Below are 12113 nucleotides of genomic sequence, written 5' to 3'. Positions count from 1 at the left end.
GACATTCTGATTATTAAATATCTTGGAGTATGTCTATTTGGATCTATTCTCTTTGGGGTACGCTGCACTTCTTGGATCTGTAATTTTAAGTCTTTCATAAGAGTTGGGAAATTTTCAGGGATAATTTCCTCCATTAGTTTTTCTCCTCCTTTTCCCTTCTCTTCTCCTTCTGGGACACCCACAACACGTATATTCCTGTGCTTCATATTGTCTTTCAATTCCCTGAGTCCCTGCTCATATTTTTCCATTTTTTCCCCTATTGTTTCTGTTTCTTGTCGGATTTCAGATGTTCCATCCTTCAGTTTTGAAATCCTATGTTCTGTCTCTCGAAATCTATCATTGTAGGTTTCCATTGTTTTTTTCATCTCTTCTACTGTGTCTTTCATTCCCATAAGTTCTGTGATTTGTTTTTTCAGACTTTCAGTTTCTTCTTTTTGTTCTCTCCTTGCCTTCTTTATATCCTCCCTCATTCATTGATTTGGTTTTTGATGAGGTTTTCCATGTCTGTTCGTACATTCTGAATTAATTGTTTCAGCTCCTGTATGTCATTTGAATTGTTGGTTTGTTCCTTTGACTGGGCCATATCTTCAATTTTCCTAGTGTGATTTGTTATTTTTTGCTGGCGTCTAGGTATTTAATTACCTTAATTAGTTCATTCTGGAGATTGCTTTCACTTCTTTTATCTAGGGTTTTCTTGCTGGATGAATTTTTTGTTTATCTGTTCTTTGACATTTCATTCAGCTTTATCTGGACCTTTAGCTTAAGTTTTGTTTAACAGAGGAGAATTTTTCAGTTCTTCTTTTCTTGTTTCTTGCCCTGCTTGTGTGGTGCCTTCCCCCCACACACACACACACACTTAGGAGGGTCTACTTAGATATTATAGACCCCAGCCAGATTTTCCAAGACCAAACTGGCCTCCTATCAGGAGGAAAGAGTCACCTGTGTTGGTTTTCCCTGAGGATGAGACCGAGCAGGTTGAAAGACTTTCCTGTGAAGTTTCTGGACTCTGTTTTTCTTATCCTGCCCTGTGTGTGGCGCTTGTCTGACTGCAGGTCCCACCAGCATAAGATGATGCGGTACCTTTAAATTAGGCAGACTCTCCCTGCTGGGGGCATGGTGGAGACAGAGGAGAGGTTGTAGGCTGGTTTTAATGGCTTCAAATTACCAAGCCCTGGTGTCTGAATTCCTTGATGGAGGGATTCCACATGAGTTGGGTTTCACCCTGCCCCTGAGGAAGGCACAGGCTCCAGACAAACCCCCCAAAGAGCTCACTTCTGCCTATGCCTGGGGCAGTTGCAGCCTGAGAAGTCCTGCCACTGTATCCAGAGGCAGTCAAGCCTTTGTAGATACACAGCCACAAAAAGCTCTGTTTCCTTCTTTTTTTTTTTTTCCCCCTTTTTCTGTCAGTCCTGCCCCCTTGGCACTGGGACCAAAATGAGCAACCTCCGCTTTGATCAGGTTCACCTAAGCTGGGGGCCTATTTTTAGTAGTCAGAATTTGTTAATTAGTTCCACAATTGGCGTTTGATTGTGCCCAGTCCCTGCTGCTGGCAAAGTCCTTTCCTTTCCCCTCTGGGAAGCGGCCTGTGGGGGAGGGGCGCTGGCTGCCGCAGCTTTGGGAACTCATGGTTCTGGGGGGTGCTCGCAGCTGGTCCAGCTGGTCCAGACTGGGGTACACTGTGTGTCTGTCTGGTCACTGACGTTGCCCCAGGAGCTGTTCTGTACTGTTTCTGGTTATTTAGTAGTTGTTCTGGAGGACGAACTAAAACGTGCACATTGTTAAGCCTCCATCTTCACCCAGAAGTCGTAAATAGGATCTTTTGATGAGGCAACTTCAATTAAGGTGTGACTCATCTCTCAGGATGGGACTTAATCCTATTACTGAAGTTCTTTATAAATGGAATGAATGTATATATAGAGAGAGAAAAGGCCATGGAAGCAACAGCTGAAATCAATGAAACCCAAAAGAGAAGGAAGAGACCAGCAAATGCCATCATGTGCTCTGCCATGTGGCAGAGGAGCCAAGGATTACCAGCAGCCAGTCTTTGGGAAGAAAACATCATAGGTGATACCTTGATTTGGACATTTTCTTGGCCTCAAACTGTAAGATATTTCCATTGCTTAAACCAAATCAATTTCACAGTACCTGTTTTAAGCAACCTAGGAAACGAAAACAACCTTCAAGACTTGGAAGGGTCCCTCTGCTTTTTGGGCTTAGAGTACCTTCTCTTTCCTTCATAAAACCATTCACAATTACCACTGGATAACAAGTTGTGTCCTCTTTATTATCTGTCTTCCCCTACAGAATACACAGTTCTTAAGTATGAGGACATATTTGAGACCATGGACTTTTTCCACTATCACAGCAGCAGTCTTTAGTATAATTCCTTTTATATAATAGGTGCTCAACTAATATTTGTTAAATAAATTAACTTTAAAATAGGAGCTAGGGAAAGATGTGCAGTAGGTTGGGAATAGGAAGGGGAGGTCTAAGACAGGGAACCTAGGCAGAGAGAATAGCATGAGTTAAATCCCAAGATAGCAAATCACTTGAATAATGCCTGCACAACCAAGGCAGAGTTTGGCATTGCTATACTGTAAAGATTAAGAACAGGGAGTGCCTTGCAGGCTACACTATGAAGGTTCAGTTGTAATCCCATACTGCCCTGTGCATATATCTATTACTGTGAACTCCTTCTTTTATTCAACAAATGTTATTGAGTATCTACCATGTGCCAGATACTAGTCAATGCACTGAAGATTCGATGAGTGAGCCAAATAAGGTTCCTTATTTGGAGCTTAAATTTTAATAAAAGCTCCATTCTTGGGGGAAAGGCCTGTGTCTTGTTCATATGAGGACCCACACAGTGCCTAGCAAAGTGTCTGATCTGGAATAGACACCCAAAATACTTTAATGAAGGAAAATAGGAATGAAAGAATGAAGGCAGTGAAGTGACAGGGCAATCCCTAAAGCCAGCAGAATTTGAAGGAAGGAGTTGACAGGAGTCTGCTTAGACTGGGCCTGCACTTCCCAGGCCCTACCCAGCTTCTCAGCTCCTGGACCTTTGGCAGTCCTATATTCACCTCTCATATTCCCTTGGACTCTGCCCAACCTTCATGAGCCCCCACCAGAGACCAAAGGGGAGGCAGTATCAGTTCCTTTGCTGCAGATGAAAAAAAAAGAGGAAGAGCATCCTTATTCAGGCCATCTAGGCTGCAGAGAGGGAAAATGAACCTTTGTGTAAATTGGATCCTTGAATGCACTTTCCCAAAGACATATTGCTCAACATAGCAATTAGGTTCTGCAGTACTATTACAATTGTATTTTAGACACATTATTGACCAAAGAAACTTTTTGAGGATTGATTTAGGGTCCTAAACATTTTATAGAACAATGTTCTTCTAAGACAAATGCTCTTCTCATTTTTTTTCTAGTACTGGCCTGAAGATTTCCCCAAGCTAAATATAAACTCCTTGTATTTCAGGTCCCCTCTGTGTATGCTTGCAAGAGAAAACCCTGAGGCAAGGGTTGTGCCTTTTTTGGATCCTCCCCCAGGAACCACAGAGGCCAGCATTTAACACAGTGCCTTGTTCATCCATGTGTTTTAAATAAGAAGCTAAAAACTGAATTTGGGTGCCTGCTTTGGTCTTGCTCACAGAAGTTTTGGAAAGTTTTGGCCATGAATATAAATGAGCACCACCATCATGCTGCCTCATGCCCAAGGTTTCTCTATCCTTATCTTAGGAATAGCAGCAGTTGACAAGACATTCCAGCCTGTGAGGCTCCACTTTGTTCAGGGAAGGTGATCTCTCACATCTGTCATCTGGTCATGGCCCACAGCACAGCCAATCTGTCTGGCATCAGGCGCAGCTTGAGTGACACCTGCTTACCCAGAGCTGAGAAACTTCTGCATTCCGCATGTGGCCCTAGGGAGGGACTTTGCATATTTGGCTTTCTTGTGCTCTTCACACATCCACTTTTATCTCTAACCAGCACGTGACTAGTGTGTTAGAGGATAAACAGAATAGTTGTTGAGCATTTCGTCTTAACTGGTATCTTTTCTGGCTTTTATTTTTAAGTTTCTTGCTTCCTATTTTTCAGCCTTTACCACAGAATTTGACTGACACATTCAACTCTCAAGTCCCTCTCTCTTCGGCTTTCAGCATATCATTTCCAGCCTAATTTTGCTCAGTTTTCATGGTAAGAGGTGCATTTCCTTCTCTGGTTTGTAGTTGCATCAGTAAACATGATGTCACTCTCTGGGCAGTTAAGCTGCTCCTTGCTTAAGCCAATCTCACTTTCCCAGCGCCTCATTTTCAACAGGCTTCAATTTTATCTGCTTAACTTCTTCTTTTCTCAGATATGGGTCCAGAAGAGTACCAAAGAGCAACTCTACCAGGACTGTCTATGCAGCGTGCTTGTGTGCTTAATTTCCATACAGCAACTTACATTGGCTTGGATATATAAGAAGACATATAGTTGAGGCAAGGCAGCAACCTATATTCATTTTGCCCACTAATACTATTTTAAGGAACATGTTTGGTCACTATATTTTGCAACAGCTCATTCCAAAGCCAGCAGTAGTTACCATATGTCAAAGAATGAGAAATTTCCTCTGCTCTTATGCATGGAATTAACCAAGGGTCAGTTCCCAGAGTGTTTGGGAAGACTGGCTCCCTTTCTAAAAGTTAGAGAAACTGAGTCAAGGAGCATTGAAGATGAAACTCACTGTAGAGGCCCCTAACGAGATATGTCCACATCCTACCCTCCGGAACTGGTGAGTATGACCTTGTTTGGAAAAAGGGTCTTTGCAGATGTGATTAAAGATCTCGAGATGAGATCATCCTGTATTATCTAAGAGGCCATAAATCCAATGACAAGTGTCCTTGTGGGGTACACAGACGAGCAACACTAGGAGCGAGAAGGAGAAGGTCATGTGAAGATGGAGGTAGAGGATGGAGGCAGCCGCGAAGAGCTCTGACAGCCATGCGAAACTGGAAGGGGCAAGGACTGCAATCTCCCCCAGAGCCTCTTTTGTCTCTGTAATAAATGTTGAATAAGCTGACAAGGTTTCTAGGAACACATATTTCATAAATGTGGATAGACATATTAAGAACATATTAATAAGAATCACTTAATAAATGAATCAATGTAATTTACATTTGTACAATTAAATAATAATAATACAAATGATACCTATTTGTTTAGCCTTGTTCAGTAAAAAAAATATTTCACATCTATGAGCTTATCTTCAGAAAAAACCCTTAACAGGAATAAGCTGTATATGAGAATTCCTTGTTCAAAGATGAGAAAACAGGGGTTCATGGCATCTCTGGGCCAAAATTCCTAGGCTGATGATTGCCAGTTAAGAATAAAATGTCAGTCTTTGTAACTGTAAACTGGAAGGGGTACAGGAATTTCACACTGAGAACTTAGATTGGGACGACATTTCATCTATGTGGAGAAGGCTTCCTAGAAGGGATTTGAGAAGATCTAGGGAAGTTTTTTATTTTAAGATAATATATTTTCTTCAAACCAGGAAGGAACATTTAAAGACATTTGGTAAATGAAGTTCTGTATAAAGGCTTGTGTTAGTAGGAGGGTTGTAGATTTCCCACAGTTGTTATATTTCATTTGCATTTAGATAAGATCTGGTAGAGAATTGCATAGTCAATTGCAAAGATAAGTTTGAGTTGGAATGATGTGAAATACAGTTTATCTCTCTCTAAAAGCCACAGCCACAAAATCCAGGGCTGGAAATGTGTGTGAGGATATTTTAGCCCTCCAAATTCCCACTCTGCTAGTTAGGTCCTAGTTCTGCTAACATGAACCATAGCTTCTTAAGTATAAAAGCCCACAATTCACTTACTCTTTCAAATTCTCTCAGGAAAGGAGGACATTCCTTGGCTAGTTTAGAAAAACCAGCACAGATTTGCACTGGGGAAGAAATGCGTTCCAGAAGAAGGGCCAATGATTAACAGATTAGGCCTTCTTTTCATCAAAAGAGAATAAAGAAGCAAAGGAAACAGAGGTTTAAAAACACAATTTTGCCACAACCTCACAAATGCTGGCAACAGTAGTATGAGTGAGAAGATAGGGATGTAGTAGAAGCTGTGAAGGAGAAATTGAAGTAAGTGGCAGAAGAGCTGTAACCAAAAGTGCTCTGGCTAAGAATTAGACTCTTAACCCTAATCCCTTCGGTCTACATAGCAAGTGTAAATTTCCAAGTCTATTCCGCACCTATTTTAACTAGTTAGGGGGAAAAAAAACGACTCAGTGGGATCAGGCAGGCAGGAAATATTTCCATTTTATAGATGAAGAAACTGAGCTTGGGTGAGGTCAAGTGTTTTATCCAGGGTTACACCGCTGGGGAGAGCCCAAAGTGGAGGCGTCTGCTCCTCGTTTGTAGGCCAGGACCTTCCACTTGGCAGCACCGCCTCTCCATATGGGGCAAACTGGGGCGCTGGGATTAGAATTGGAATAAGAGCTGAAGAGGAGCAGTTTCCCTAATTTGCTCATCTGAGAGAGATGAGTAGATAAAACAATGGCGGGCAGGGCTGGTACCAGGGACTCGGGGAGGAAGAGGCTGTGGAGGACCAGGAGAAATATGATCAGGAACTGGACTGAGACAGTGCTCGGAAGGATGAGGAGGGAGAGGCCAATTTGGGAGATGGAAAGGAAAAGGCAAGCCCTGGCAGTTGACAATGCATGGAAGGAAGGGTAACGGCCTGTGGAAAACAACTGAGGCTTCCTGCTTGTGAAGCCATGAAATACTGCTGTCGCCTGCTGCTTCTGTCAGGTAACTGCGTTCTCTCTAGGCAAGAACTGCTTAACCATTGCAGCAGAGATGCCCTGCAGCTCACACAGTCATCATTTTTAAACGCCGTGTTGGTGGTATGCCAACAGGCACAAGGCCTGTCAGAGACCAGGACTGCCCAGGACACCTGACTGGGGGCTCAGAAGAGGTGCCCAGGGCCGGCCCCTGTGCTCACCTCCTGGATGTTCTGCTTTGCCCGGCTGTCAGAGGGATGCAGGATGGTCCCTGTCACCTTCACGTTGCCACAGACCACCAGGGCTTCATCCGGTGTATCTGTGTTTATTCCTACTCGACCATGACAGACAGCAGATTCTGGAACTGGTCCTCGCTGCCATAGGACATCACTGTCATTTTCAAATTGCCCAGGGTTAGAGGCCTGGAGGAAAGATATAAATATGTTACAATTAAAGGTATAGTAGCAGGAATAGGTGATCACTTTATTCTTCATAATAAAGGAAAAAACTGTTATCTAAGTCTTTCGCATGAGAATCCCAAGTTGGAACATTCTGATATGACGAAATAACTCTGTGGCCCAAGGTTTGCCAAGGTCCCCCCCCTTCCAAAACTGCCCTGCCTTTTACTAGCAGGAGCTCTGTACATCATTATTTGGAATGTCCAATTTCTATCGTATATATCTGGAACTGAGAATGTGGTCAATTATACCTGATGAATAAGGAAGAAGAATAAAACTCAAAATGAATATATTTCCAGGAATAATAATAATATAAAACCAGAACAGCATATCAGAAAATATTACAAGTTTCTTAAAGCTCAGAAAAAATAAGAACAACTTTGCATTTAGCTAGCCCTTTCAGTTTCAAAATACTTTCGTATTTATGATTTCATATGCAATATCAAGCAAATGACATTACAAATATACTTAATAAACCCCAACTATTCCTTAAACGCAGATGATACTGAAGAAAGAATAATCACTGCTACATTTGTTGTATAGCAGCCACCCACACCCCAATCCCATGAGATATATACTGTTATTCTCATTTTATAGATGTCAAGACTCAGAGAGGATAAATAAATTGCCTAAAGCCAATATGTGCTGGAATTAGAATTATACTTAACCTATGATTAAATAATGACTCTAACTTTGCCTGTTTCATGGTGCTGCCTAGAAGTAGCCCTGGAAGAATGTAATCTTCCAGGAAAATCCAAGGGAAACTACTGGACCACACAAAATTTTGAAGATAATGCATAAATAAAATTCTTTGCCAAAGAATTTTCAACTGTATGCCCTTTCTTCTCACTTTCCCTGCAGTAGTTGAAAGTATTTCCAAATATGTTTAAGTAGAGATCTCTAAATCCCTCAAAATTCTTACAACACAATTAATTTGTTCTTTAAATAATGGCATATTCTTCTGAATGTGATTTTTGCACGTTTGAGGTAGGTTATCAAAAGTTCAGACAAACAGTAGAAACCCTAATCATCTAAAATATCAGCACAACGACTTTATTTTTTGCCTTTCTTGTGGTATCTGAGCTTTTGCAAGCTCAGCACCTGAGTATGCATAGTAATGTCCAAAGAAATCAATAACAACGATTTCCTCAAGGATGGTGGTGGCTGGGAGATGGAGAAACTAAGGCGGGAGGGAGATTCACTGCTCACTACATATTCTTTTGGTATTGTTTGAATGTTTTACCATATGCATGGGTTACTGACTTAAAGAGAACAGTTAAAATAAACCACAGAGTATATTCCTTTAGTTTGGTTCGCTAACAAACTTTTCCGTGTCTTCAACTTCCTAATTCCCTCCCACTTGTCTGAATCCTAAACTGCTTAGAATACTCAGCCACTGACACTTGATAGACAAAAGCAATGAAAGAATATAAAGTAACAACTTTGGACATTAGTTTGTACAGATTCACTTGAACAAAAGAGCTTTCCTGCAAGGTACCTTAGAGGCACTGTTGGCTGTGAATGCAAATTGGCTTTGACTCAAATTCTCTTATAGTGAACAATCAACAAAACTCAAAGGCATTCTATATGAAATATTGATAATTTTGTTCTACACTGACCATAATGAGCCACTTTATGGAAACACAAAGGACAGTGATGGATTTTTTTTTTCTTAATGAGCTTCAGGGTAATTATCATCATGTTGGTAACTTGATACTGGAACAGCAGATATAAGTAGATTTAATTTTTTGGAACAACTGCAACAACCTTAGAAGAAAACCCAAATTCCTAAAAATGTTCAAATCATTTTGGAAAGGCCCACTTATCTACAATGTTCTCTCTATAGTCCCTCTTATGGAGGGGTTGTCATCAGTAATGGAACGTGTGATTATTAAGATCTGTGAATTTATTTCATTCTTCTGGAATCCACAATCTTAATGTGTTACAGCAAACTGTAATGTACTCCTCTCTTTCTGAAATTAAAAAATTGCATTCACAAGTGACCCAATAGTGGTTGGCTGGTATCAAGCACCAGAATGAATTCATTAAAGTTTCTAAAATACTTATTTTATTTGTCTTATAGTCTCATGCATTTAAGGAAGGCCTGGACATTCTAGACCAAGTTCTGACACAAATTGGCTGTCACCTTGGGGCTGTCACTCATCCTTTATGTACCAGTTTTGCCCTCTAATGAATAAAAATAATGTCTTTACCCATCTCACAGGGTTGATGTGAAATCATGTATATGTGAACATTTTGCAAAAAGAACTTTGAGAAGTATTATATGCATGCAAGGAAATAAAGCAATATAATAATTTCAAATTCATCCTCAATACACTGCCTGGTCCAGAAAACACTGTTCAACCTGTAATCACTTAATCTGCTTCCCTCAGCAAAACTCCTGGATTCCGGGGGAAATCCATTCACAAAGAATATGAGGTAAAAGGCGCCCCCTGCAGGTACTTGGAATATGCAACAGCATGTGTGGCAATTTTGGGCCTACTCTGTTTAAGCTTGGAATAGAAAGCGGGAATATCCTTGCTTTAACATTGGACTTCTAAAGCAGCAGCTTAAGAGCATATAAGGTGAGCTTGCGCTGAAGGAGGCAGCTTTTAGAAAATCATTTTTTCCCCACTTTTCTGAAAGGGCTAAAGAAAATGGGTCTTTTCTGTGTGGTCCACAGATGAACACCATCAGCATTGCCTGGGAGTGGTTAGAAATGCATATTCTTGGGCATCCTAGACGTATTGAATAAAAAAAACTGTAGGGCCAGAGCCAAAAAAATCTGTATTTTTACAAACTCTCCAGGGGATTCTTGTGCATGTTTGAGAACCCCTTCTTTGTGCTATATATTCCTGGTCCTGAGCTACCCCTTCCATAGCAGAGGGAAGGTGTATTCATCTACAGAGGCATACAGGCATTGCTCCGCAAATGGATTCCTTTGGGTAATTAAAAATTCATCTGAACTCCAGAAGAGGTGACAGAGGTGGGGGCAGTAGGGGGGGGGAGGCTGGGAAGGGAAGCAATTGCAGGCAGGAATAGGAAAGAGCCAGGAAAAAGGGGGATGGTACCCGGGAGACCTCTGCTCTAACCCTCTTGCCATGCTCTTCACTGCAGTTTTTCTATCCTCTTTCACTGCGTGTTTTCCCAGCTCATGGCAGGGCAGCAGAGCAGTTAAAGAGGAGTTCTTGGAAACATGCCTATTTCTATTCTTTTCTGGAAAAGAAACTAGGATAATTTATTAGGTGTCAAAAGGGTGCCTTTGAAGGGCAGACAAAAGTAATCATCCCTCCTACTTGTAACATAGCACTCCAAACCAGGTCTAATTATGTGTTTTAGGAAAGAAGGTGGAGCTAAAGTAAAGCCTTGTAATTAACCAGGGGAACAGAAAGAACTCCAGTAGGGATTGCTCCCAAAAACAAAGACCTGGGAAATAAATCTGTTCTTTTCAGTAAACTTTAATTTCCATTAAATTGGTCAATTAACACCATAGGACCATAATACACTTCTAAAGCTATTTGGATTGGCAGCTCAGATAAACAATCCCCGAGTCCTGCCCACCATTCTATTTCCCAGGCTAATTCGGACAAACTTGTCCTCCTGAAATCCTTCCGGAAGGCCTGCAACTCATCTAATAAACTCTGCTACAAACAAATAAAAAACAAACAAAAAATAAACAACAACAACCTTTGCTCCTTGGAGGAATGAGCTCCTAGTCCACAAAATGAAATGGGATTTCCTAAATGCAGTTTGCTGTACTGCATTTATTGTGGATCAGATGGTGCAACATCTTTAACTGTCAATTTTTTCTTCCCATCATTCATTCTGGATCTCAAACTGGCAGAAGCAGGACATGGCCTAAGAGGCCATATCTGGTTCTTTTGTAAAAAAAAAGGCTGGTCTGTCCTATATACCTGTGTATACGTATATACCTGTGCAGCATCCTCTGGAATCTCAGGAGCTACCAGACATGTTCTGTGGACATTTCCAAACCTTGATAATTCAAACAATAGTGGCATTTCTTAAATTCAGTTTTTCTCTTGGTTGGTTTCAACTTTAAACAATTGTATAAACTCAAAAGTCTGCCTTCACTTTCATTTCTGTGCCTTGAGGTTAGAATGAAATAATATCCATAAGATAATTCAAGTCGTGGTGGAGGGGGAGGTGGGGAGTTGCGTTATTACACTTCGTCTTCCTCTCACTGTTGTTGTTAAGTTGATCTTTATCTTTCTACACAAACACTCATAGAATAGGATATTCTCCTTAGCCAAAAATTCTGGCTAGCAGAAAGCTACCAAATCTGGAATGCAATCAATTTTTAGAAAATAAGAATTTATTAAATAGCATGACACCAAAATCTATACTGAATAATTTAATTTTCTTAGTGTTCATACTGAATGTGAACTTCAGAATCTTTCAGGTCCTCAAAGTCACTCTGATGCACTAAATGATCATCCTGCTTTGGCTAATGAGGAAGGGGTATCAGAGAGTTCCAGCTAACAACGCTGGAGAACAGAGCTCTCTAGTATTTTTGTGTGCATCTGTACAACAGTCATAGCATAGCTTTCTAGGAGTCACCAGCAGGAAATGCAACAACCTTGTTACCAGGTAACTCACTCAAAGTTTGCAGGTGAATAGCAAATTGCCTAGTTCAGGCCTGAGTTGCACAGCTCAGGGCAGTACTTTCATGATATCTAATCTATGCTAACCATGAAAAGAATGGCATTGTCTGTCGTTATTCCTTCTTACCAGAAATCAAAAAGCAACCTGGGTTTCAGACTTGACCTTAAATCAAATTTGTTAGCAAAGCAAAGCTATATCAGTGCCACTGAGCTGCAGGATGCACTGGGCAGCTTTGGGGTTGGCTAAGAATAAAGGAGAAAG

General features: G+C 41.0%; 1 protein-coding gene across 3 annotated transcripts in view; it reads right to left on the bottom strand.

Moving 5' to 3' along the window:
- The window catches only part of MYRFL (myelin regulatory factor like), a 127785-nt gene that overhangs the window by 57044 nt on the left and 58628 nt on the right, over window positions 1–12113 (bottom strand). For all 3 annotated transcript variants that reach the window (XM_077111414.1, XM_077111412.1, XM_077111413.1), the window contains exon 11: window positions 6993–7193. In XM_077111414.1, coding sequence (XP_076967529.1) covers window positions 6993–7193 — 201 coding nt within the window. The remainder of the gene's footprint in view (window positions 1–6992; window positions 7194–12113) is intronic.

The sequence above is a fragment of the Tamandua tetradactyla genome, chromosome 7 (genome assembly GCF_023851605.1).
Source record: "Tamandua tetradactyla isolate mTamTet1 chromosome 7, mTamTet1.pri, whole genome shotgun sequence".
NCBI lineage: Eukaryota > Metazoa > Chordata > Mammalia > Pilosa > Myrmecophagidae > Tamandua > Tamandua tetradactyla.
Note: the sequence above shows the minus strand (reverse complement) of the source record. Positions and strands in the feature narration are given on the sequence as shown.